This window comes from the organism of the source record quoted next, unplaced genomic scaffold (assembly GCF_019419815.1).
Source record: "Pyrus x bretschneideri cultivar Hongxiangsu unplaced genomic scaffold, Pyrus_bretschneideri_v1 Contig20, whole genome shotgun sequence".
In the NCBI taxonomy this organism is placed as follows: Eukaryota; Viridiplantae; Streptophyta; class Magnoliopsida; order Rosales; family Rosaceae; genus Pyrus; species Pyrus x bretschneideri.
This window is the reverse complement of record NW_025999502.1, coordinates 4,407,153-4,434,752: the sequence shown is the minus strand read 5'-3', so window position 1 is coordinate 4,434,752 and position 27,600 is coordinate 4,407,153. Positions and strand designations below refer to the sequence as shown.

Sequence of the window (27,600 nt, the reverse complement as noted above, 5' to 3'; positions counted from 1 at the left end):
AGTCAACCATTTTGAGCTGAGCAAATCCTATCTTAGCCTATATCGCTGGCAAGGGATTACTCTTTAGAAAAAAAGGTTGTCTAGGTCGATCGACGGGTCCAATTTTGTAGACTTTATTAACCAAAACTTCGAGCAATCTGTTGTGCACAACGCTATTATCACACATCTCTTCAAGTATGTTTTTTACCTCTCAGCTGAACATTTGCTCAAACTGCCGGGATTGTTCTTCAAATCGTCGCCAGAGAAAAGATATAGATGGTGGATCGGAGGCCTTATCATCATCGTCATAATCCTCCACTAGTCCTTCAACAAAAATGCTTTTTGTCATTTTGGTGGGGATTTATGCATCACGAGCCTAACCGTCGAGATTAATTTCCTTTTCTCGGCATGTTGTACTTGTGGCTTCAAGTGTTTCAGTAACAAGGGGATTCTATGCATGTGACAAGCCATATTTTCTTGGGCTTTGGACTGTAGGTGGAAGATTAGTCGTTGACTTACCCATGATTGTTTTCTTTTTTACTGACTGTGTTTCAATGGTCATGAACTTCCTAGCTTTAGCACTGGGTCCCACCAGGAATGCCAAACATGTTGACCCTAAAAACTATCAAGTCTACGTGGTACACAGGCCGAGTAACTAATAAGCTAACTACGTGCTTTAATTGTGTGTGGGGCGTGCCAACTCGTCTGCCGAGTTTGGCTAGGGACTAAAATATGTTGATGTGGCGTTGGGCGCGTTGCTGACTTCTTAATCTTGCGACTGCGGACGAGGAAGGAACATGTCTCAGCCTTCGGGTTCTAGAGCTTGAAGACAAGGCTGCTAGTTTCTTCAAAGTTCACAAATCGTCGGCGTCTTGTTTTGTCTCAATAATTATATTCATAAGAGTATAAGTACGCCGAACTGGTACTAGACTGTACGGACACAAATACTCGAAAGAGATAAATGTCTTCATTGTAAATGTGGTTCAGCCGTCGGAATGCCGAACTTTAAAATGTACTTGTGAATATCCAATCATAAAATAAAAACTTGGCTTTCAAGGTGCCGAGTCCAATAACCTAGTAACACCTCACTTCACTAAGAAGGCTGATGAAATGACCTCTACCAACAAGGACTCGAAAATCCTTATTGATTAAAACTTGGAAATAACCAGTCGGTCTCGAAACAATGCTGTCTATCCAAACTGAAGGTGCTCCTCAATCGGCTAATTCTATGGCTCCAGTGTTGTCTATCCAAACTGAAGATGTCGTCGGTTGCTTTCACAGTATTGCTTATCCAAACTAAAGATGTGTTGGCTGGAAGAAAAGGGGAAAGGAAAAAATCTCAGGGTTGTTGAGAAGCTTTGCACATGGCAATTTGTGTGTTGATTTGAACGGACTTTGAATGATGCACTTCCCTCTCTATTTATAGCAGCGAACCCCCTTATGGCCGAACTAGAGATTCACTTGGATTAGAATTCCTCAACCCAATCTGATCAGGTTTCGGCCAATCCTAACCCTTATAGGACTTTGAACCAAGCTCCTTGACGAACCAGATTCATCCTCTAATTCTAAGCATCCTTAGCTTTAAGACTCCTTGTTGCACTAGGGTTCGACTACCTCATCCTTATCTAAACCAATCCTCTCCGTAATAGGATTCGGCCGACCTTGACTAGAAGGCCCATAACAAGATTCTAGATGAATGTTACTGGACCGAGAACGATTCTAAGCTTGGCCCAAAATATTATTTTGGGGCCAAACAAATGATGTGACATTAATTTAGTTTGAAGGCTCGTTCAGATTCTATTCAATATCTCCTGATAATTTGATGGTTCCTTGTAAGTTGGTGTTTTAATTTGGTAGTTGGGTTGGCACTTAGTATTCATTTATTTACTATGCTCTATGGTTGCTGGCTAGGGTTTCTAAATTATACTCGGAACATTGGTCAAGGTTGTACTCCAGATTTCTGCAGTAAAGATACTTGTTTATGCCTTTATGGTGTCAAAGTTTGGTGTTGTGATGTTTACTTAAACCACGTTTTTGGTGTTGTGAATGTTGGCTTTGTACTGCTGTAGGGCGTCACGTGACTGCATCTTCCCCGTACCTGCACCATGTTCCAAAGGGTGCACAGCTCGGCCATGCCGACATAATAGTTTGTAAATGTTGTCGTAAAGAGGGTGGCTATTCTGATGAAGATGACTGGGTTGAATACGCTGTTATGAGTCTTTGTCGAACTTGTGGTATGTATGGCGACCGCAGGACTGAAGGTTGCCCCGGTCGCCGGAGAAACAAGGAACAAATTGAGTAGATAATGATCAAGTTTATTTCTGATAGTCCAATTACCAACTGTTAATTTCTCCTGCATATTTAACAGTATTTTTAGCCTTCTCCTGCATACAGAAGCACTTAGAATTCTCATCGAGCAGAGCCCAACACTGCATATTAAGTTAGATACTTCACATGTCTGCGTAAAAAAATTTCTCTTATTGGTCTGAAAATAGTACCTTTGCCCGGACCATACACGAAACCGCTCACTTGGCTAAAATTTATCATATTTCTAATCTCTAATGTCTAACTTTTGGTTATCCATTTCTTTATCCTATGCCTAAATCTATTGGAATTTGAAAGTTCCTTGCCCAAACATGCATTGAATATTTAGAAAGGTGTTCATTGAGAAAATTCAAATGCTATTTGGTTCACCGTTTTATGAATTATGGATTGGAGTGCTATTATTACAAAGCAAAATATCGTTGTACATGGAAGACATTTATTATTCAAACTTTGAAGCACGTGAGGCGAAATCTTGTCTTAAGTAATGTCAATTACTTTTTTTTTTTTTTTTTTTTTTTTTTTTTTTGGGAAAACATAATATCAAATGCTAGACTCGATCTCAAGGTTAGGTTTTTCCAACTCTTATTTGTGTACATTTAGCATTGTGTTTACTTGAGAGTTTATAGACGACAGAGCTACCCACATGTTTAGGGTGGGCTTTAGCTTATATAGCCCATCCAATTTCTATACAAGTTATTATTTAATATATATATATATATATATATATATATATATATATATATATAGTGCATGATGATTAATAAAAAAAAAATACTTTTATGCTAAAAGTAATAGATGAGTTTTGTTCCAAAAAATAAAAAAAAAAAAGGTAATAGATGAGTTATCTCTCTCCTCCACATATTCTTTAAAGAAAAAGACTTTTCACTATTCAGAAAATATTCCAAATCTAAAGCAACACAATTCAAATTGATTTGATATTCTTTGTTGAAAGTAGAAGTATGACCGCAATTTGAACTAAGATGGAAGATGAATCCAAAAGTCGAAAAGATTCGGTTAGACCATCAATTATCGGAGAAAATTTTCATTATACTCAGGACATAAATAATTATACTCAGAACATAAATAATACATCACATTTTATTATATAAGTAGAATTTTATCTATTTTTTTAAATTAATTTTTTAACATAGGTATCTCATCTCACTTATATAATGATACATAGTGTACCATTTCATGTTTTGGGCACACAGAAAAATCTTTCTAATTTTTGCATGCAAATTTTCTCCTATAACAATCATCCAAGAGGGAAAGAATGAGTGTGCTATCCACACTTTTTTTTTTATTTCATAAACACCCTCTTAATTTACGGTCCTTGGATCGACTAAATTAAAGAATATCAAATTATAGAAATTAATAAGGGTGTATGAGAAGTAAAAATAGTGTATTGATAGCTTACCCTTTACGAATAATCTCAAAATATCAAGATAATATTCTAAGGATCAAACTCTACAGTGGAAAGAATTGAATATTAAACAGTTTATTCTTATAAAAAAATATAAAAAAAAAGAGAGATAATTTTTATTAATATCTTGTTTTTTAATCTGACGCTACATCCAATATTTCATTAAATTAATTTTAATTTAGTATATTACAAGACAGTTCTATCTTAATTCGAAATAATCTGACGTAACGAAGACATACGCATCTAAGTGTGTAATCGATCCAAGGCTCCAAGCCAAATACCGAAATTTTATGTCATATCGTCGGCGTGTAGCTGATTCACCACAAAGGGCACAACATGCGGGACAAAGTATATGACGTGAACAAAATGCAAAGTACAATAATTTAGTCTTAAACGGGAACATAATGGGCAGCCCGGCCGTCAGCCACCTGCCCTCTGGTCTATGGTTCTGTCCCATCACTTTGACACTCGTTTCCCGAATCCCCATGTGATTACTGCCACTCCATAAACTCCAAACTGGGTGTTTGGTCGCGCTGATAGCTCTCTCTCAACCGCTTCCAATCACACACTGCAACGACGTATTTTCCCACATTTCTATTGCCCTTCCTTTCTCTCTGATCCCATTGTATCAGCGATCAGAAGATGCCGAGCCCAAGTCTGAAAGCAGGAAGCCGGCCGCCGTGGGTAGGGTTGGGAGCGGCGGTTTGGGTCCAAATTGCTTCCGGAAGCTGCTACAACTTCCCGCTCTATTCCCCGCTGCTGAAATCGGTGATGGGTTTGAGTCAGCAGCAGCTCACCATTCTCGGAGTGGCCAGTGACATTGGAGAGAGTTTCGGTTTCCTCCCTGGGATCGCCTGCAACAGGTTTCCTCCGTGGGCTGTGCTTTTGGTTGGTTGTGTGCTCTGTTTCTTGGGCTATGGCGTTATCTGGCTCGTTGTCAGCGGAACTATTGGCAGCTTCCCTTTTGTGGTGGTGAGTTGCCCACTTCATTATATATCTCCATTTCTTTGTTTTGAATGATTTGAATTTTGAAATAGATTGTTTAACTCCAAAAGTTGAAACTTTCACATAGGCAGTTTGTTGTTTGATGGGTTAATTGTTCTTTTGATAAGATTTTGGAGATGATTGCTTGATTGGTGTACTTCTCAAATTTGGTACCTTTACTTTCTTCCAATGTATCTATTTTTCTCTTCGTTTATCTAGATTCTTAGGAAGCATGCGAAGTTACGGTAGATCATGTTGATATTCCATTTCTGTTGAACTGGCAGAATTTTTTACTCTTGAAGGGGAATATAGTAACTCTTATTTACCAATTGTATCCGAGAATTAAAAGAAATTCTTTAAATCAGTGATAAAAAAAATAGCAAGTCTGTTTTTTCGATGCATTTTAAGGAGCTAAGTAGTATAAGTGCAAACAAAACGCATCATTAACCTTAAATGCTGAAAACCTATCGAATTTCATTGCAGCTTCCTCTCCTTATCAAGAAATTCTGTATCGTAGTGTTCCTTGGAATTGTTGTCTTTCCCACTTTCAAATTTTTAACAGAACTTTGCTCATTACTCTCAAGGATTGAAAACCTTAAAGGTGAGAATTCAGGTACCAAAGCAATTTTCATATCTCATATGTGTCTATTAGTTCTGTGAATGGTCTAGGTATCAACAGGTTTACAGTGGCTTTCCTTAACATGCATCATTTATAAATTCAAGCAAAGACAACTTGGAGATGGAAAGTGATTAAAAATGTAGATAGATGAGGAACCTCCAGTCCACTTTAATAACAAAAAATTCCTAACTGAGCTCAAGACATTATGTTTAACTGATTGAAATTTCAAATTTTTGGAAGTTGTAAAGTCGTGTAAGTGTTGATTACTCACAAGCAGGCTCGTTTTCTAAACTGTTAGTGGTATCTCAGATCTTGGACTTTTTCAAGTCTCACTTAAGGCAAACTATAATCTCCGTAGTATTCTTGTCCTCTCTTTCTGGAGCTTTCTTGTGTGATTAAAACTGAAGCCGCACAATTAGCATCCTGCATGAAGATTGTACGTAGAGAAATGTTTTTTCCTGAGAACAGATTGATTAGATACAATTGATCCACATGTGTTTTCAACTTCTTTTTTAGTTGAAATTGATTCATCTCCTATTGACTGCATTGTACAGGTGTTATGTTCTTGTAGCAATAAGCATTTTGTTTTCCTCGTGTGTGTGTTGGAATTGATTTACATGGGCCTTTTCTTTTTCAGGCCTGCTTTCATCTGCTTTCTGTTAATTTGTTGAAATAATTACTTCACCACTTTGCTTCTTCGTGCATTGTTGTCTCAAGCTGTTAGGGGTGACTTAAATGTTGTCTTCTGAAGGAAAGTCATATTATGGAATGTATTGCCTTTTAATACAAAAGGCATTACCCACATGTCAAATTCTATTATTGTCTTTATGCATTACACAATCCCGTCCCCCTTTTATCCTTATGTCGATGTTGAATTATGCCGAAAAAGTAAAAATCTTACAGAAGGAAATTTTCAGAAATAAGCTAGTTAAATATATGTTTTAGTTTTCGCATTAGGACATCTAATATCTATCTTTTATTTCTATTGCAGTTATGGATCACACTTTTAATTGCGGCAAATAGCAATGCTTGGTTCGGCACAGCTGTGCTTGTAACCAACATGAGGAACTTCCCTCTCAGTAGAGGCACTGTGGCTGGCATTCTCAAAGGTTATATCGGGCTTAGTGCTGCTGTTTATACAGTATTATACAGTACGGTGCTTCAGGATTCGGCTTTGAATCTATTGTTGTTTCTTGCTCTTGGGATTCCAGTTTTGTGTTTAGCCTTGATGTACTTTATCCGGCCATGTACTCCAGCTTCTGGAGAAGATTCTTCGGAGCATGTCCATTTTCTCTTCACCATAGCTGTCAGTGTTTTGCTAGCTATTTATCTTGTCACTGTCACATTAGTAGAGCAGTTGGTATCTCTTAGCAACGCTATTTCCTACATTTTGGTTGCTATAATGGTTATTCTTCTACTTGCTCCCCTCGCAATTCCTGTGAAAATGACACTATTTCCTTCAAGGGCACGAGCTGAATCTTCAGACCGTCTTGCTTCGGAAGAGGGCAATGCGACCCAAAGGGATCCTTTGTTGACACCATCCTCATCAGCTACACATCTTGGCAGTTTTCTTGAGGCTGAGTATGCTTCAGATATCGAAACACTTATTGCAATTGGGGAAGGGGCAGTGAAGAAGAAAAGGAGACCTAAGAGGGGAGAGGATTTTAAGTTTCAAGAAGCTTTTATAAAGGCTGATTTCTGGCTTCTTTGGTTTCTATATTTTCTTGGGGTTGGTTCTGGAATAACAGTACTCAATAATTTGAGCCAGATTGGGATTGCATTAGGCGCTAGTGATACGACAATACTGTTGTCTCTCTTCAGCTTTTGCAATTTTGTGGGTCGTCTGGGTTCTGGTGCTGTTTCTGAATACTTTCTCAGGTCATTTCTGACTAACTTCTGCTTAACTGTTTCTGAAACATTTTTTTTCTCTTTAAGTTATACAAATTTCTGTACAAGCCTGGCTTTTTAACTTTAAGTATAACTGACACCAATTCGGCAATAATAAGTCCTGTTTTTCCACTGGCCCTGATTTTAAGTTTCGACGATCTTCTAAAGTATCTTGCTAGCTTGCTTTGTTGACTTGTGTTTCTTTTAACCTTTAATCTTCTTTTTGGTGGATAAATTTCTCAAACTTGGAAATTGTTGCTTATTCTTTAATGTGTTTTCGTTCACCTTTTTCTTCCCTCTATTGTAGGGTTAGCAGATTGCAATGTTATGTCAGAGTTTCTTGAACATCTTACTTTTATGTCAAAGTGTTCCAATATACTTTGAGATTGTGACCTAGATTCTTATACTCGTAAACTATATACGGACCTTATTCTGTTCGAGAATAAATGATCACATTCCACTCTCTGTTTTTAATGGATGAGTCATTCTTTTGCTTCTTTAAGGGCATAATACTAATTTGGTATAACATTTTGCCATTGCAGGACGAAAACAGTTCCTCGCACAGTGTGGATGGCATGTGCGCATGTAGTTATGCTCATATCGTATGTTTTATTTGCTCTAGGTATCAGTGGTACTCTCTATGTTGCAACTGCTCTGTTTGGTATCTGCTATGGGGCTCAGTATTCATTGATGGTTCCAACAGCCTCCGAACTTTTCGGCTTGAAAAATTTTGCTGTAATTTACAGCTTCATGGGACTTGGGAATCCTATCGGTGCAGTACTTTTCTCCGTTTTTCTTGCTGGTGATGTGTATGATGCTGAAGCTGCCAAGCAAGGAGGGACTACATGCGTAGGTTCTGCTTGCTTTGGGCTCACATTTATAGTTTTAGCCAGCGCCTGTGGACTAGGCTTCATCTTGAGTGTAATTTTGACAATTAGAGTACGACCAGTTTACCAAATGCTTTATGCTGGGGGTTCCTTCCGTCTGCCTTCGAGCCACTAATGATTAGAGTTCGGTGACATGAATCCATAGTTCCATACAGGCTTGTGGAAGCCCGTTCTGATTTCGTCATTCAGATTATTAGTGAATATCTGCGGCTTGAATCTGCTGTCTTATATAGGTACTGCAAGTTCTGAGCTTTAAACTATAATTTTTCACCCAAGTTGGCCTTTGTTGGTTGCGTGTTAATGGCGGATCAAGAGTCAATGGAGTCCGTTGTAGGTCCCCCCGGTCTACCATGTTTCATACGAAACCAAGTACACTGGAGAACGCATAGTGCTGTTAAAATCAAGAATAAGCGATCTTCAGAAGTATTTCGGCAGGGTTTTTGGATGATTCTGGTTGCTGTGGTGCTGCAACAATTTCCCATGGCACATGCTACAAGTTCCCCCACACCATGATTACCATTTATCATCATACCATATTAGAGTCGGAACTCTCGCAGACATATTCCTTCACATTCTGTTATGTATCCTTTTAACTTCTTTTGGTGCTTCTCTAGCACGTGAGACGAACAAACTATCGCCCTTTTTGTTTTGCTAGCAATGGGCTCCAAACAGCAACTTTTAACTTTTAAAAGCAGCATGTAGGTTGCCTTTAAAAGCTGCTTTAATAAAAAACAGAATTGAGTCTTTAATAAATATTTTCAATTGTTGAAATACCTTCATTAATTTTTTTAAATGACATTATTTGCCTTCCACACAAATTTAACCCTCAAGAATAAAGTGACCGCTACGACTTACCACCACAAACACTAACCTTACACCATCAATGTCATTATCATCACCATTGTTGCCACCACCACAATCATAATCGTAACCGCCACCATTGCGGCCACAACCACCAACCGCCACTACCACCAGTATCACCACCATAATTGCCACCACCACCACTAGCACCATCATAACCGCAACTACCACCATTGCCACCACAACTACCACCGCCGCCACCAACCATGCCACGAGTGTTACCTCTACACCTCAACCACCACATCCCACTATTAGCACACCACCATACCTCCACTATAACCACAACCAACACCATTGCCACCACAACCACAATTGCCACCATTGGCGCTACCACCGCCCCTAGTACCATTGTTACATGTGCACCCCAACCACCATATCCCACTATGAACACCACCACCATACCTCCACCATTGTTGCTACCATCACCACCATTGTAACCACCACCTCCACCACCATTACCACCATCGTCCTCATCACTGATGTCGTCTCCCCACTCCTACTGCTATGTCCATTTTGTTATTGTATACAATTATATTACTTTTACTATAAAATTTACCAAACATTTTTACACTACTTTTTTTATTCACAACATTTTTAAAATACAGTTAACCAAACGCTCATTTGCTTTATTTTGCAGCTAATTATTCTTAAAACACAACATAAGCAGTTTTTTTTTAAATAAAAAAAAACACAACAATCTCAAATTGGCCTAAGTGTATTTTTATTTCTAAATGTAGAAAGTTTGAAATGCACAATGAATATTTTAGAGTGTCAATAACATCACCTTTAAAATATTATCAGTATATTGTCGTTCTTGTATTTGAATACCAATATTATTAAAGCGTACTTAAGTTGAGTATTTTGAGCATGTACATATTAGTTTTTGGAAGCAAAGCTATTTTAGTTGGTTACTTTGTAAAAGAGCTAGAAATTTGACCAATTCTCTTAGACCTACTCCAACCCTTGGAGTAAAACTCAAATTTTAGGTTCTAAACTTACCCCAACTTGCTCCAACCCTTGGGGCAAATATGAGTTAAAACTCAAAACTCATTTCTGGGACAAATTTAGCCTAGGAATCCCCCTAGGTTAGTGGGGCTAGTCCACTGTATATGTATATTTTTTTTAGATTTATATTTGTAAATTCATTGAATCCAACGGTTAAGAAGATCTAATTTGATGAAATCCAACGGTAAAAAAAATATTTAATAGTCCAAATTTAAATTCAACGGCTGAAGTAATTAAAAAAAATTCTTTTATGTGCTTCATATTCTTTCATAATGTTTCACAAGTTTCATGGTGTCGGTTAGTGATTTTTCAATATTTGTCAGAATCTAAATATTTTTAGGTAAAAATGTTCATAAAATTAAATTAGGATACTCTACATAATTTTTTTTCTTTTAAAAAAGTTATTGTAAGAAAAAAAATTAGCCTAAATTCATTCTATAATGATCTGGGACTAAAATTTTAACCCATAATGGTTGGAGCAAAAAAGTTGTTTTTGGGTTAAAACCTAAGGCCTTTTTTTGGTATCCTATTTGAAAATTTTTATAATTTCTCAAAACATTTCTTAAGAATTTTATTTAAGACTCAAAATTTTGTTTGGTATGCGACTTAAAAATTTTAAATCTTACAACTTAAGCTGAACAAAAATATCCAAAAAGAGGGGGTCGAGAAAGAAAGAGGAGAGAGGAGGAAAGAAAGTAAGAGATGATTGGAGGAAAGAGAAAGAAGTGAGAGGATCGGAGGAGATAGAGAAGAAGAGGAGAGAGAAAGAACCGAAAGAATGAAGAGAGCAAATTGGAGGAGAGACTAAAAAGGCAAAAAAAAAAAAAAAAAAAAAAAAAAGAGAGAGAAGGGGGAGAGAGAAAGAAGAAAAAGAGAGAGAGATCTGGAGTGAGAGGGAGGAGGAGGGAGAGAAAAGAAATGAGTAAATTTAAGTTCAAAAACTCTAAAAACTCACTTTTTGTGTTTTTAGATAATAGACTGTATTTTTGAGTTAGTCTTGAGTTCAGTTTTTTAAAATAGTCCTACCAAACAAGTTTTTAAAGTCTAAAACTTGAAAATTGTTTTTGAATTTAAAAAGTTGGATTCAAGTAGAGTACCAAACATGTTCTAAATTTTCTGAGTTAAAAATTTTAGGTTTTAGCCCAAGGGTTAAAACCTAAATTTTCTGGACAAAAAAGCTATTTTTTAAATGATTCTAAAATGAATAGTTGGTGGCAAAAATCCAAGCTGAGGACATTCAAAGATCTGCATATGGTATTGATCTAGGGAGCCGTTGTTATTTTGTGGTGCGAAATTAGCATTGTGTGTTATTCGTCGCCTTTGGTATCTAAATTTTTGCTACTGGCAGTCCCTCACATAGGCTTCTAGAGTTTTCTCTACTAACCACTTTTGAATCTATCGTTTTTGTACTCGCTGCAGAAAGAAACTAGTACTCATGCTTTGGTTGCATCAATGATGTTCTTTTTGTATGCTAGTTGTTTTTGTTGTAAGTTGTTTTATGTCTGTTTGGACTTTGTTTAATAAATTACTCTACCTTTGACCCCCAAAAAAAATGATAAGAAACATAATTTCAGTCATTGTATCTCAAAAGTTAAAACAAATATAATCAGAAAACTTGTAGCTCACGTGGTTAAACGCGCTTATTTTGCACATATGTTCGAAATCCCCGTTCCAATACCGTAAACAAAAATAATATAAAACTAAAAACTATACGTGATGCGAAATGATGCTATTGTTACTATCGCTTTGCACGCCTGACAAAATCATAGCTTTCACAAAGACACTAGATGCTTTGAATGATATTCAAAGATAGAGACAAGTGACATACAACACAGGGGAGGCAATTTCGTTACCTAACTAGACCCACCTACACTGGGAAAAAGCTAACCAAAAAAAAAAAAATATCTTGGTGGAAAGAACCCTAAAAACCCATCTCTCACCATTAAATTAATATCATAAACAAAAGGAAATAAAAAACTAGAACCAAATTAGGAGAAATATTAAAATTCAAAATTCAAAAATAAAAAAGATCAAATTTCAAGTAGGTTTCAAGTCCTGGAACATAGTATCCCACCTGATCTCTTCAACTCCAGTACACCAATAACCCTCATCATTTGCTTCATCACCATCCATCATCTTTTCCTCCTTCCGTAAATCATACACCACCGGACTCGAAAAGCTGTCGACATGATGGGGTCCGGCGGAAACCACCAGAGGACTCCCATTTGTGAGCAGTAACTGGCTGCCTTGCTTGGCCGTGATCAACTTCTTGTTCCTCTTCAGCATGGCTCCTCTAAACCTTGTCCTGTAATTGCTTGGCCTTGTCACGAGCGCCAGCGCCGTTGAGTCCTGATCCCGGTGAATCCACGTGCGTATGTACTCGGATAAACACCTCTTAGTCCTCTTGATTGCCACCAAAAGCTTTCGCATCGGACGCGGAGTGTTCATGCCCTTTGCTTTTCTTGCAAGCTTGAGGATCTCTAGCCTGTGTTTGGCTATGGAAATTCCCATGCTTTGAAGAAACTCATGGTTGAAATACATTATGTCCTCTTCTTCTAGCTCATTGTGAGCAAAAGCGAGGCCGTACTCGTACACAAGCGACGGCTCTAGGCCGGTTTTTGACAGCCATGAGAACCAATCCATGGATTCAAATGATGTAGGATGATCTAAAAAAAAACTTGTGTAGTTTGTGTGTTAGGATTTGAGAATTGAGATGTAGCTACAGAGAGAGAGAGAGATGATATATATAAAGTTGGAGATGGAGTTTGTTGTGGTAACTTAGACTTACTTTTGGGGGTTTGATTTTTGCAATAGAGGATTGGTGGTTAGTTCAAATCTTGAGGGTGACTAAAGAAAAAAGTGTGGGGTTTGCCTGTCCATTATATCCTCCTCTAAAAGAATTGAAATCCTATTCGAGATTTCTGTGTTTAGAATTGGCAGATCTGGAGATCTGGATCACTCATTTTAACCTTACGGTCTCTATTAGTCAATCTTACTGAGTCACTCACACAATCTAGGGGTCTGAATCTCTCTCATTCTCTTAAACGGTCCAAATTTCTCAGTCTATCAGCTTCAAACTGAAAAATCCAAACAGGATGTGAATTACCTCCAAAATAGGTTAAAGGGAGTGAGAACAAAGGGGTTCCATGTGGAATTGTATTGCCATCAATCACGGCATGGGAACAAAATAGGGTGTGGAGTGGGACAATCCCATTACTTGTGTTTGTGCGTTTTTAGTTGGAAGAAAGTGGAATAAATATACTCTCCAATCCCAGAAATTGACAAGTGCTACCCTAGTTGTTGCAAGAGATAATGAAACTTTAGGGGAGAAATAAATGAGACTTTGGTTAAACCAAAAGTGAAGGCAACTCAATTAGCAATTGATATGATGTCTAATTATATACACATGAATTGTATAATGATGAGTTTGAAGAAAGTAGGTTTCATCATAAAATTAATTGACAAGTGTGATGTTGGAAGCATGCAAAAGATGCAACAACACAAAGTCCCCAATTTTTAAGGACTTCCAAAAAATTTCATCGTCGTGACATGCACATATATTTTCTAATAAAAGTTTAATAAATTGTTTTTGCATGACGATTGAAATTTCTATAACCTGTTGGTCTGAATCACCAACCATGCTTGTTTTTGAGTTGCATTACATTTACACGCATAGACCATTATTTTGGATTCTCTAATGTCAAATAATGCGGTAGGGTAAGGAGTTGCTAATGCTCGTACATAAATAAAATTCATCAACTAACTAAATGAGATACCATCACATCAGTTGCGATTTACAAAGTTAGGATACATAAGTTTTCTTTTTTTTTTTTTTTTTGAACAAACTATAATATTTCTACTAAGGGGTAAGGAAGTGGGCTAAGGTTTCCAATGAGTTTGCAATAATAATATGGTTCAACTTCGTTTTTTGACAAAAATTAAACTTAAGATCTCTCACTTACAAACAAAGATGAATACTACTAGACTATAGTACTAAGAGCTGGAGCAACTAGGATAATTGTTTTTTTTTTTTTCTCTTTTCATGGGCCAAACACGTTGCATGAGTGCAATATAATTTGGCCACCTAAAATGATTCAAAACATCTTTCGAAACCACCAATTTTATTTAATCATGCAAATTTCTAATTAATAAATTGAAGAATCCCCTAATCAAAGAAGTCAATTCCGAGGCTGGTTGTTGTGCCGTTTGATTACTGAAATCTTATATAAGCAATCTGTGACATGGGAATCTGGTGCAGATTGACTGTAATTAAGTATAAAGCTTTCTTCTTCTTTACTAAACTGGAAGAAGTAACAATGATTAACATGTTACTTAATCTTGCAGTATTTAATCATGCAGAAACTAATTATTCATAATTTTAGACTAATATAGCATCTGAAAACGTTACAGAAGTGAGAAGGCAAATGCTTGAAAAAATAATTAATTAATTAATTAATTGTGCAAGTTTATGGTAGTAGGTTTTTTCTGCCATCGTCAACTAATTGATTTCTAGTATTTTGTCATCTGGGACACTATTTGGAAGGAGACAATTTTTCCATAGCTATGCCCTAACAACTTATGGAAATTTTCTTTAATAAAAAATGATTTTTTTGTATATTAGTGTATAGGTTTAATATTAAATTTCAATGTTTTATTTTGTTTTTTATATTACGATACATTTATAATAAGGAATGAAAATTTTGGCTAGGAGCATACAGTGAGAGTCATAATAAATTGGTATCAACTCATCCACGAGAGTTAAAATACCTCTCACTTAAAAGTTGAAAGATATATGCGTAACTTAAGTCATTCTGGCTTGAAGTTGTGGAATACTTCAGTACTGGTATTGAAAGTAATCAATCTATCCCTGAACTTTTGACAATAAAAATAATATTAGAAAGATATACATCTACGTTGTAGCTTGACTACTTCTACTTTAGCCTTCTAACTCTAAATATACATTAAACCAAGTCCTCATAAAGCCAATCTTAGCGTATGAGGCACCCAAAAAATCCCCAGTGCATCTTTAGGTCGGTCGGGTTGCTGCCTTCTAGAGATTTTGCTTTGACCGTCCGCCAATCTGCCAACTGGCACTGCCCAATAAAAAGAAAGCCACTAATTATTCATTAATATAAAGTGTCTTCTTTCTTTTCGTTCCATCAACTTTAAACTTAGACACATATGGGTGATATTTTAGTTTATTTATTAAAAGATTCAAAACTTATTTGTTGCTATTTAAAAGAAAGAAGGTGGTTTTCGTATACTGCTTTTAGTTTTTTGCACTTTTTTTATTTATTATTAAAGTAGTTTGTGAGAGATTCATTTTACTTCTTATACATATTTTTAATTTTTAGTTGTTGGATTAAATAAATTGAAGAATATTAACGGACAGAAATTATCAAGAAATGTGTGAGAAGTAAAATGAGGTGTATGGATAGCACACCTCTAAGTTTAATATAAAGAGTCATGTCTAGTTTAGATGAAAAACTTATATATAGAGCTCTATAAATAAAAAGACTACTCAAAGATAATACCACATAGAGATAATACTACACTTTCAATTAAATTCTCGTCTCTTCACTTATATGTGAAAGATCTTAGTTTCCAATTTTTAAATTTGCAATTTAGTAGATAATTTATATTCTCATTCCCTTAATGTAAATATATTGTTATATAAAAAAAATAAATATTTCTCTATATATAGTATATTTCACTAATTCATTTACTCCCCCTATTATATCCTCTCCTATTCATACTTCGTCAATGGCCAACCGATAGACAATTGGTACTCCTGTTTGCCGTAATTGTGTTTAGTGGATTAGACATATCCTGTGAGATTTCAGGAGTTATAACTTGAAAATGTAGACAACTCTTACAACATGTACGTAAGGAGGCGTCTACAATTTTAGGACAACAACTATGTTTCTCCTTGCTATAACGTTATAGATATACTCAACTCTTTCGTATTAATTGTATTGTTTTATATATGTACGTGTCATTTGGTTATCATTTAATTGATTGAATTTAAATGAGTACTATAATAATATTTAATTAAAATTACTAACACATATTGAAATTTAGCTCCAACAAATTGGCGACTGCAAAATTACCCGTAGACATTTGTTCTTTGCGCCACAATTCACATGCCCCTATCAATTACAATTTAGACTAGAAGAGGTTCACGGGCCCTATTAAGTGGAGCACTATTTCCATGTGAAGAACAAATCTGCTTTTTGTTGATCTGCTTATTCTTCGTTATCTTTTATTCTTTTTGTTGATTGGAGGTTTTGAAACAAACAAGTGACACGAAAGAAAGCAAAGGTATCTCTGATTCTGATTTATATATACAATTGTGAGAGTTGAAGATCCAACAAACAAGCCGAGATGCAATCCAAATGACCACCCCAACTAACAATAATTAACAACATAATAAAATGCCGGCCTTTCGGTTATCATCTTGTCAACATAATCACACTAATAATACTTGTGTTCCCAATGGGAATTTACATATTTCACATTTCATACCTAACATATGATCATCTTATGAACTCCATAATTAGAATCGTTCAATTTCTTAATCTTCATATGAATTTTGTTCCTACAAAAAAAAAAAAAAAATTGAACAAGAGATCATTTTAGGCACTTAATGTATCAAACAAATGAACAAATCATCTTGAATATGTTACTCTGTACTCACCCTATCAGTTTGTTCCATATACATAGATGACTAAACGATTTCCGATTCGAATAATTTTTTTGCAGGGACGATCTTCAAATGAAGATTAAGAAGTTGAACAGTTCTGATTATAAATTTATATAGTAAATATACATTATTTGAAAGAAGCAGAATATGTGCATCCCCATAAGGGAACTAGTACTATCCATACTCAGTATGCATCCATCTAACCTAATATACTATACGAGTGTGCATGCATGCATCTAACTAGGCAAGCAATTATCATTTAATTCTTTTACTACAAGCAACATTATTATTTAAACTAAACTAAAAGGAGAGAAGGGGAAGGTTTGAACCTAAAATGTAAGGAGTTGTATTGTCGTCCATGTCATTTGTGGCAGCGGTGATGGTGGAGTTGTAGATGTTCTTGAGGATGTCGTCCATGGTGATGGACGGGTGCTTGTGATGGTTGTCGTCGTCGTCGGCTATGAAAGTGGAGAGGGAACATAGAGACGACCCTCTATGAGACATTTCCGAATTCGTGGTTCCACATGTACACTTCGTTATTGAAAGCGTTGGGCCCACATGTACACTACACGAGCACACTATCAGAAATAACACATTGCTTTACCGCATTAATATTTAAGAAGACTATCAGAAATAACACATTGATTTACCGCCTTAATATTTAAGAACGACATTGATTGATTTTGTAATTTAACGGGAATTTCACAAAATATTTGTGGTAAAAACCTTTCAGAAAGAACCCATTTTTTCTGTGCAACCAAACTCGCTTCTGTTACTGTCGGGTTTAGGCTACAACGGCTCCGACTATGCTCAAATGATACATCGTCATTTATCTCACTTGCGTTCGCTCTCCACTCTCTCTTCACCGACTTCACTAACCCATCATCTCTTGCAATGCAACAAAGAAATCTACAGGCTCTCCCAACTCGGCCGAGCAACAGATGCACGCCAAGTGTTTGAACGAATGCCTCACCGAGACTCCGGCTCTTGGAACACTATGATTTCTGGGTACATCCAAAATGGGCATTTGAACAAAGCCCAAGAGCTCTTTGATTCATTCCGAGATAAAAATGTGAGAACTTGGACCATTTTGTTATCCGGGTATGCGAAATATGGGCATGCGGATGAAGCTAGAGCGGCGTTTGAGTCAATGCCTGAGCGTAATGTAGTTTCTTGGAATGCTATGGTTACTGCTTATGCGCAAAATGGTTTGTTAAATAGTGCTAGGGAGGTTTTTGATCAAATGCCTGAGAGAAATGTAGTGTCATGGAATTCAATGATTACCGGGTACTGTCGTTGCGGTAGGATGAATGTAGCTCGTGAGCTTTTTGATCAAATGGAGGACAGGAACATTACCTCTTGGATGGTTATGGTTTCTGGTTATGTTGAGATAGGTGCGTTTCGTGAGGCTTGGATGGTTTTTTTGATGATGTTGAGGAGCAGTGTGAGGCCAGACCAGGCCATAATAGTTGCTGCCTTATCAGCTGTGATGAGGTTAGACAAATTGGAGTTGATTGAGAGTTTAAGGGTACTGGCTTTGAAGACAGGGTGTGAGAGCAATGTGGTAGTGGGCACGGCAATATTGAATGCTTATACAGCAAATGGAAGTTTGGAAGATGCGGCGAAGTTTTTCGTGAGAATGCCACAAAGGAATGATTACTCGTGTTCGACAATGATTGCTGCATTTTCGCAGTGTGGTAGGTTGGATGATGCCATTGCATTGTATGAGATAGACACTGAAAAAGGTGTCGGTACACAGACGGCAATGGTAACTGCCTATGCTCAGAATGGGTGGATTCACGAAGCAAGGCATATATTTGATAAAATTGGAAACCCTACTGTGGTTGCATGGAATGCCATGGTAGCAGGGTATGTCCAGAACAGAATGCTTGAAGAAGCAAAAGATATATTTTCCAAAATTCCGGTACCAAATGCTGCTTCATGGGCAGCCATGATTTCTGGGTTTGTCCAGAACGGACAAAGCAAAGAAGCTCTGGAGCTCTTTGCTGTGCTACATAGATCAGGCACTGTACTACCAAGTCATTCAAATTTCACAAGTGCTCTCATCGCATGTGCAAATATCGACGATGTTGAGATGGGGAAACAAATACACTCGCTCGCTATTAAAACAACGTACCAATTCAATTCATTTGTAGGAAATGGGTTGATATCCATGTATGCAAAGTGCAAAACCACAGATATATCACAAGCTTCTAGGATAAAGAGAGTGAGAGACACAGTATCTTGGGTTTCAGAAAGTTGTACGTTGGATGATGCTCGAAAAGCTTTTGATCAAATGCCAAAACAGGATGTCGTGTCATGGTCTGCTATTATATCAGCTTATGAGCAATCCGGACAAGGAGATATTGCGTTCAAATTGTTCCTTGAAATGTTATCCAGGGGACTGAAACCAAACCAATCAACAATAACCAGCCTCCTCAGTGCTTGTGGATACCTTGGTGCAACCAAGCTTGGGGAACAGATTCATGCCTTGATACACAAACTTGGACTGGATTCATGTTTGTTTGTGTGCAATGCTTTGATAACAATGTACTTCAAGTGTGGAAGCCCCGATGGCCTTTGTATCTTTCAAGAGATGCCTGATCGAGATATTGTCACTTGGAATGCTGTTTTGACTGGGTGTGCTCAAAACGGATTAGGCAAAGAAACTGTTGAAGTTTTCAAACAAATGGAAACTACTGGGATTTCTCCGAATGAAATTACTTTTGTAGCACTTTTATGCGCTTGTAGCCATGCTGGGTTAGTAGATGAAGGACGGGCTTATTTCAATTCCATGAGCCAACATTATGGGATTACGCCCTTGGTTTATCACTATACCTGTATGGTTGATCTCCTGGGTAGGGCAGGATTACTTTCTGAATCTGAAGATCTCATTCAGAGCATGCCGGTAGAACCAGATTTCGTGATTTGGGAAGCACTTCTTGGTGCCTGTAGGATCCATCGAAACACTGAACTTGGCCAGAGAACAGCTGAAAGGCTTTTCCAAATGGGAACACGGAGATCTGGAACCTATGTTTTATTATCAAATATGTATGCATCTAAAGGCATGTGGGAGAAAGTGCGGGAAGTAAGGGAAATGATGAAAGATAGGGGAGTGACCAAAGAACCCGGATTCAGTTGGATTCAGATGAATAAGGTTCACTATTTTCTAATGGGGGATAAGGCACATGACAACATCAAAGAGATAAACCTGACAGTAAATGAGTTGTACAAACGCTTCCGCGCAACAGGTTATGTGCCGGATACTAATTTTGTTCTTCATGATGTGGCAGAGGAGCAAAAAGAGGATGACCTTGTATACCACAGTGAGAAACTTGCTGTTGCATATGGAATCCTGCAGACACCAAATGGTAGTCCAATTCAGATTCTGAAGAACCTCCGAATATGCGGTGACTGCCATTCGTTTATGAAATTCGTCTCCAGTGTCGCCAAGCGCAAAATCATTCTCCGAGATGGAAATAGGTTCCACCATTTTCAAGATGGTTTGTGCTCTTGTGGTGACTATTGGTGACCATGGTGGATGAGCATTCAGCAGAAACCTTGATTTATTCATATTTTTCTTTCTTCATACAGAATGTTAATTAGATTAGGGATGTAACAATGATGGATTTCTTTCTTGTATATTAATACCTCGAGCTTTAATACTATCTGACGGGTTTGTTTACTGTCATTTTTCCGCCTATTGCATCTTTAAGGCAATCATTTTCACATATTCAACTCAGAGACATCATTTGAAAAGAAAATAGGCCAAAGAAAAAAAATTCATGACACAATGTCCGAAAGCCAAACGTATAAACGATGTTAAAAAATTTCCTTAAAAAAGCAGGTTGTTTACACAGTATCATCCAAAAACAGAAAAAATATTGCTCATACTGTTACAATAGTGTTTAATGTTGTGGAGAGGGGAAGGAATGGAACAAAAAGGGTAACAATTGTGTGAATACTTTTGAATTAATCTTAACATAACCTACATGTGGTAGCAAACATTCCACGAATTCTGAATCAACCTCCCAGAATCCCTCAGAACTCGGGAACTATACAAGACATTATAACCGGAACAAGAGCGCATCCCCTTCAACCTTGCCGAACGCATATTCCCACCCCCTAAGTTCCTGGCCAAGGATCCACTCGCACCGGTTTCATTTGACTGTTTGGATCAGACAGGCAGCATACCAGCAGGTATACAGGTAGTCTTCCCAGGTGAAAATCCGTGCAAAGCAACAACACTCAAACCTTTATAACAAGGATCATTCAGATTTGCTTCTGAGACTATAAATATTGCCAATAATTCCAACAATGCTGACTGCTACTGCCATTACTAACATGAACCATGACAAGGTCTTCTCTACAACGCTCAAGCCTTCCCCTTTCCGACCTAACTTTAAAGCAATGAGGGAAGGAAATATAAACCCCAATGACACGGCAGTTGTTGCCCCTGTAAACTTAAATGCTGTCCAAATGTTGGGAATCACGGTAGATCCTAAATAAATAAGTCCCAGCAGAACCAGTGTCAATGCAAAACATCTCTTCCTACTCTCCACGAGCGGAGGTGATCCCTCAAACACCAAGGCATCCACTGTTTGCCTCAAGGAAAAATGGACAACAGGGAAAACAAGAAGCAAATGGAAAATGTACCCAACCCTGACAATATAATTCAGTGCTGAGCTGAAACGGATTCCAAGGTCTTTATCGAAGTTGGTCAGAATATCAGACTCTGTATCTTTCCCAAAGAGTAGATATCCTGCAATGGCTGTCAAAGAATAGATCACAATGCAAAGAACAGTTGTGATCCTTCCAACCCGATTCATCTTTTGAGGAGACCGGCCTTCAAGCTCATTGTATATAGGTTGAACATTAAAGTGACAAACATAAGCATTGGTCATGATAGGAATCACCACAAGCAAATCCAAGATTGCCTTGGTCGACCCAAAATCCGGTGACATCCTTGGAGAATCAATTTTCCCTTCAACAAGCTTAATAAACGCAATAGCACAAGCAACTACAACAAACACAACTGCAAGAGCTACCGAAGCAGCTGAAGTCAAGCTCAAGGAGTCAATCTTCTCCAAGGCGCAAAGTGGTGCCAGACAAACCACCACCACAGCAAAAATCAGAAGCATTCGATGATCCCAAACCCCATGTCCTAACCATTGATCGAAAACCCCAATATGATGGAGTGAACCAGACATGACATCACCCATAATTATCAAATACACCACCAACACCCCTGCATTATTGATAATTATGCAGATCTCCGACACAATCCTCCAGGGCCTACCCAACGCACATTGAACAACCTCCCCATAAGACGATGCCTTACACAAAACCGAAAACCTCACCAACAATTCAACACTAATTTCTGACAAAATACCCATCAAAATTATCAAAACAAACCCCCAAACCAAGCCAAGAACCTTCATGGTAGCAGGCAAAGCCATAATCCCAGCCCCAATAATCGACGTCGTAAGATTAAACACCGCCCCGGAAATTCCAGACCCATTCTTAGACCCCTCAACAATTAAAGGGTAACTACCAATATCGAAATCAAGATTATCACTGAAATCATCACTGCCATCATTCCCATTCAAATTATTGGAATCTAGAAAGCTTTCCTCATCAAAATCCGACAATTTGGAATGGGATTTTGAAAGATTTTCTGGGTTTTCAGAATCATACTGCGATTGCAATTCTACGTACGACTTCTTAGGGATAGCTGAATAGTTGCTATCCATTGTAAACGAACAAAGCAAGATAAAGATATCGAAGCAATTCAGATCTGAGAAAAGAAGAAGATGCATGAAAAACTTACACAGAGAAATGGGGTTTCCGCATTCGGATTGGAAATGGAGAAAAGATTTGGGCTTTGTGATGTTTTCCCGGCGGTGATCTATGGATCTCAAAAGGTCAACAACTTCTCTCTCCATTGCGACCAATGGAAGATGGGTTTTGGGAGTAAATAAGGTTTTCCAATTGGCTGATTTTTCAAACGTGTACCTTTCCGCGCCGTGGATTTTGGATTTACATTTACTCTTCCTCTCACCCAACTCCCCATTCATTTTTAATAAAATTTTTAATTATAAATTTGCCCATTTGTAAAAGACAGATAAAATTGTTATTTGTTGTAAACTTTCCTAGTTTATATATGATTGTGTAAATCCTAAATTATATTTGATTCTAGTTATCATTTTCTATTATATTTGATTCTAGTTATGCATCGCGTCATATACGATCCAGACCTGTCTGGGCCACCCTTTTGGGCCTAACCGTTTCCTCTGGCCTACGTGAAAAAAATAAATAAATTTGGTCCTTGGGCTCACCTGCAACGGCTCATACCATTGGCCGGTCTCTACCCGTGGGCCTGCAACTTGCACCCTAGACACCCCAGCCCAATTTTTGGGCCTAGGTCACATGGACCGTTTTTGCTCAGCCCACCCGTGGGCTTTGATCCAATTTTTGGCCCCAACCTTCGATTATTTAATATTTTTAAATAATTTGGGTTTTATATTTTTCACCACACTTTAAATTTGGTCTGAAGTCCAAATAATTAATTCAATTATAATTATAGACCTAAGTTCTATTTGCATATTTTTGTTGCATATTTATGTGTATATATTTATGTTTGCCTACAGGAACATATGAACCTGAAGTTTCTTATAAACATGCCTTGTTTGAAAACCTGAAGTTTTCTTTAAAAACATCACCCATGAAAACCCGAAGTTTTTTCATGCAAAATTAAACCAATACATGTCTATTAGAACCTGTATGTTCTACTTCTATGTGAATTGATTGATTTTTTTCTCCATTACACTAACCACATCTTGTCCACCTATTTTGTGATAGGAACATGTCGAATTTGAACAAACTCGACTTCACCACTTTGGAGGTCTCTGGAAGAAACTACCTCAGGTGGGTCCAAGATGTGAAGCTCCAACTCACAGCAAAGAACTTGTGTCCCGCCATTGAAGAAGAAATGGACAATCCTGTTCGAGAAGCTGAAAAAGCCACTGCTATGATCTTCATCTGAAGACATATCCATGACGCTCTGCAAACTGAATATCTTGCTAATGAGGTTCCACGTGCAATATGGGTCGCTTTGGCTCATTGTTTTGATCACCAAAATGACATATTCTTGCCTGAAGCAAGACATGACTGCAACATATGCGCTTCCAAGACTTTAAGTCTGTGAAGGCATATAATTTTAAAGTTTGTCGAATCCGATCACTTCTCAAGTTTTGTAACAAAACTTTGACTGAAAAGGATCTCCTGAAGAAGACCTATTCGACCTTCTCTGCTTCTAATATTGTCTTGCAACGACAATATAGAGCTCGGAAGTTCACTAAGTTCTCGAATTTGATCTCTGTTTTACTTCTTGCTGAAAAGCAGAACCAGCTGTTAATGAAGAATTATCAAGCTTGACCTACTGGAGCGACTGTTGTGCCTGAAGCACATTATAGCACAAACCAACCCCCAAAACGCCAAAAGAGACGTGGTATGGGCGGCCAGAAACCACCCCGCGAAGGTCAACAGAGTCAAGGCCCATCCAAGGGAGGAAACAAAGCCCATAAGCTCTCAAACCTCGCTCCCAAGGCCCCAAACTTCAAGAATAAAGGCTAAGCACCTGAAACCATGGATGCAAACATATGTTATCGCTGCAGTTCAAATGACCATTGGTCATGTGTTTGTCGAGCTCCCCAGAAGGTTGTAGCTGAATATCATTCTCGTCGTAAGAAGTTTGAATCAAACTTCATGCAAGTGGACGAACTGGAGACTACAAAGATGGAGGTTCTGACTTTCAATAGGATACCACCCCTATGGAAGATTAGAATTTTAGACATAAACTATTTTTGAGTTAAAATTGCACAATGGGGCCTAATTCCACCTAGTGGTCAAACCCCCCTTTGTTTTTTTTTTGGTTGATTTTTACCTTTATGTTTGGATTATTTGTTGGTGATTTGTTTTTGGATATTAAGTTTTAATTAATTACCATCCTTGAATAAATGAAATTATTTTGAATTGTTATTTGTTTTTAGAACTTTTATGCATGTGACCGATTCAAATTAATTTTTCATTCTAGGTATGACTAGTGGGGAAGTTAGTTGTCTGGCAGATAATGCATCCATGCACACCGTATTGCATGAACACATCTATTTCACTAACTTCATACCTAAGATGCACCTCTGACAACCTTCTCAAGCCCATCCAACCTGATAGAAGGATACGGTAAGGCACGTATAATGTTGTCCAATGGTACAACCTTAACCATTGTTGAGGCACTCTATTCTCCACATTCCGGAAGAACATTGTTAAATTTCAAGGATATTATAGATAACAATTACCATGCTGAAACCCACATAGAAAACGAAGTTGAATTTCTGTGCATAACTTCCTACAAATATGGCCAGAAACATATTCTAAAGAAGATGGAGCGTATCCCGAGTGATCTGTATACTACAACCATACGCCCCATAGAATGCCACTATGTGGTCGGCCCTATTACTGGGACCCCGCACTAAATTAAACTTTGGCATGATCGTTTGGAACATCCTGGACAAATAGCGATGCGCCGAATCCTAAAATCATCACACGAGCATCCACTAACCAGAAGTTTAGGTTCGATCCAAGGAACCGCATGGCAAACATGTTCTATGGGAAAGCTTATTACTAAGCATTCTTATGACAAGATTCATTTGAATCATCCCACTTTTCTACAACGGATTCAGGAGGACATTTGTGGACCGATTTACCCTCCCTACGAACCATTTAGATACTTTATGGTTTTGGTTGACACTTCCACACATTGGTCACACGTGTACTCGTTGTCCATAAGGAACATAGCATTCTCCACACCATTTGATTGGATAATGGTGGAGAATTCACATCTAAAACTTTTGATGACTATTGCAAGTCGGTTGGGGTTGAAGTTGAACATTTTGTACCCCATGTTCACACCCAGAATAGCATGGCAGAGGCTTTCATTAAGCGCTTACAAATGATTGCTCGATCGTCAATCATACGTACTAAGCTCCTGATCGCTGCTTGGGGCCATGCAATATTGCATGCAACAAAGTTGGTCCACCTGAGGCCTATTGCGACACAACCATTTAATGCCCTTCAGTTGGTTACCAGATACAAACCCGACATATCGCATCTGCTCGTTTTTGGTTATGTGGTCTATATGCCGATCTCGCTACCTTTACGTACAAAAATGGGGCCTCAGCGAAGGATATGAATCTATGTCGAATGTAATTCTCCTTCGATTATTCATTACTTAGAACCTTTGACAGGCAATCTGTTTACCGCTCGTTTTGCGGATTGTCAATTCTATGAGACAGTCTTCCCGTCGTTAGGGGGAGATAAGAACGTCAACATTCCTAAAGAACGACGTGAATTATCATGGACGACTCCCACTTTGTCTCATTTAGATCCCTGCACAGCTCAGTCTGAAACTGAAGTGCAGCGTGTGGATGCAAATTTCTTCCTCCTTGATCTTGGACAAAATTGCACCTACAAAAAAAATAACACCTTAGGTCAAAGCCAAAAGCCTTACACACCCACGATGAATGAGGGGACTTTGGCCGAAGAAACTTCGATGCCAAAGTTAGAATTTAGAGAGAAAAGTATTTGAGAGTTTTGGAGAATTTTAGCCAGAATGAAGACCTAGCTTTTTAGAGAAAAATGGGGTTCAATATATAGAGCATGGCCGGTCCCTTTTGGAGAAAATGTGGCCGACCCTTTAGGTATTTTTGGTGTGTAATGGGTGATCAATTGGTATAATGGGTGATTAATTGGTGATTAATAGATTAATTAGGAAATAAATCCATTAATTAACCAATTAACCTAATTTTTATGGAATGTTTTAAAGGTTATAAAATGATTGCTTTGTAGAGAATATGGAATGAGGAAGGATGAAATAATTTTGAATTTGTTACCTTCTTTGGGCACTTTTGACTTGGTTGAGGGATGATTGCCCGCTGCTCGTACGTAGGAATCTCAATATGCCTCAAGGGTATTTTTGTCCTCCTTTATCCAAAAATCCATGTGTCGCCTTATGATTATTTTTGGCTCCACAAATGCCCCACACCTGTTAGGTTGCTCGCAGGAATAGGCAACAGGTGTAAAGATCTTCTTGTTTTAGGAAACTTAAGACTGATTCCTATTTTGATGTAGATTCCCTTTTTTATAGGAAATTAGATCCTTCTAGGAAAGGGAAATAAATTTCTCTCAAAGCCTATTTAAGTCCATCTTAAGTGGGTTATTAAATCAACTTTGAAGAGCAATTTATTCTACCCTACAAGAGAGAGAGAAAGCTTAGAGGATATTTGTTCCCCCTCCTCTAGCAATCTTCTACATCTTACCCGTGCAAATGACCGTTTTTCGTTGCTTTCTTCGTCTTCTCCATGCCGCACCGATGTTAGAAAATTTTAATTTTTCTTATCTTCTTCTTGGATAGTGTTGTTGTGGGGCAGCCATTAAGGTGGTGCGGCACGTCAGTTGGCAGGGGCCAGGAGTCGGCTCGGCATGGGCCAAGGAGGTGGTGTGGCGGGCACCTGCTTGGCTTGATTGAAGTCAAGGATTGGCTCGGCAATGGCTGAGGAAATGGCGTGGCATGGGTTACGGTTTGGGTTGCCTATTGGAAATGAGGAAACTGCTTGAGTTTGATTTCTCAACTGCCATAAATATAACAGTCAAGGATGGAACTGCCAAAATCGAAGATGTTGAAGATGAAGTGTCGGATGAGCGAATTGTTAAGTGCAAAAAGTAGTTGCTGCCCCCTGACCATTTTGCTTCCTACTTGATCTTCATGCATTCGATCCTTTGAGCCATGTGGCTTTCTCGCACTAGAGAGATTACCCAGATAGGTGTCGGGGAATTAGTTTACCCTCTCACACTGGAAAGCAATTAGTTT

General features: G+C 37.9%; 5 protein-coding genes across 5 annotated transcripts; 2 read left to right on the top strand and 3 right to left on the bottom strand.

The window, feature by feature from the left end:
* Nucleotides 1–4,068: 4,068 nt before the first annotated feature.
* Nucleotides 4,069–8,883, top strand: LOC103930831 (protein NUCLEAR FUSION DEFECTIVE 4). The gene is made up of 3 exons (XM_009340216.3): nucleotides 4,069–4,699; nucleotides 6,322–7,208; nucleotides 7,760–8,883. The coding sequence occupies exons 1-3, from the start codon at nucleotides 4,370–4,372 to the stop codon at nucleotides 8,217–8,219; spliced, it is 1,677 nt and encodes a 558-aa protein (XP_009338491.1). The 5' UTR covers nucleotides 4,069–4,369; the 3' UTR covers nucleotides 8,220–8,883.
* A 140-nt stretch (nucleotides 8,884–9,023) lies between these two features.
* LOC125477017 (loricrin-like) lies at nucleotides 9,024–9,586 on the bottom strand. The gene is made up of 2 exons (XM_048583760.1): nucleotides 9,569–9,586; nucleotides 9,024–9,461 (listed from the first exon to the last, which is right to left on the bottom strand). The coding sequence occupies exons 1-2, from the start codon at nucleotides 9,584–9,586 to the stop codon at nucleotides 9,024–9,026; spliced, it is 456 nt and encodes a 151-aa protein (XP_048439717.1).
* Nucleotides 9,587–11,740: 2,154 nt separating this feature from the next.
* Nucleotides 11,741–13,182, bottom strand: LOC103930832. Its single transcript, XM_009340217.3, has one exon. It carries the CDS (start codon nucleotides 12,611–12,613, stop codon nucleotides 12,008–12,010), a length of 606 nt encoding a protein of 201 aa, XP_009338492.2. The 5' UTR covers nucleotides 12,614–13,182; the 3' UTR covers nucleotides 11,741–12,007.
* Nucleotides 13,183–16,993: 3,811 nt separating this feature from the next.
* On the top strand, nucleotides 16,994–20,364 carry LOC103930833 (pentatricopeptide repeat-containing protein At4g02750-like). Its single transcript, XM_009340218.3, has one exon. The coding sequence runs from the start codon at nucleotides 17,488–17,490 to the stop codon at nucleotides 20,203–20,205; it is 2,718 nt and encodes a 905-aa protein (XP_009338493.2). The 5' UTR covers nucleotides 16,994–17,487; the 3' UTR covers nucleotides 20,206–20,364.
* A 122-nt stretch (nucleotides 20,365–20,486) lies between these two features.
* On the bottom strand, nucleotides 20,487–22,667 carry LOC103930834 (amino acid transporter AVT6E). The gene has a single exon (XM_009340219.3). It carries the CDS (start codon nucleotides 22,616–22,618, stop codon nucleotides 20,942–20,944), a length of 1,677 nt encoding a protein of 558 aa, XP_009338494.2. The 5' UTR covers nucleotides 22,619–22,667; the 3' UTR covers nucleotides 20,487–20,941.
* Nucleotides 22,668–27,600: the final 4,933 nt, after the last annotated feature.

Excerpts from the sequence above, each read along its gene's own strand:
- LOC103930831 (XM_009340216.3), top strand. The coding sequence starts at position 4,370 with ATGCCGAGCCCAAGTCTGAAAGCAGGAAGCCGGCCGCCGTGGGTAGGG. Across the intron at positions 4,700-6,321 it reads GCAGCTTCCCTTTTGTGGTG|TTATGGATCACACTTTTAAT; the intron begins GTGAGTTGCCCA and ends TTTCTATTGCAG. Across the intron at positions 7,209-7,759 it reads GTTTCTGAATACTTTCTCAG|GACGAAAACAGTTCCTCGCA; the intron begins GTCATTTCTGAC and ends TTGCCATTGCAG.
- LOC103930832 (XM_009340217.3), bottom strand. The coding sequence starts at position 12,613 with ATGGATTGGTTCTCATGGCTGTCAAAAACCGGCCTAGAGCCGTCGCTT.
- LOC103930833 (XM_009340218.3), top strand. The coding sequence starts at position 17,488 with ATGATACATCGTCATTTATCTCACTTGCGTTCGCTCTCCACTCTCTCT.
- LOC103930834 (XM_009340219.3), bottom strand. The coding sequence starts at position 22,618 with ATGGAGAGAGAAGTTGTTGACCTTTTGAGATCCATAGATCACCGCCGG.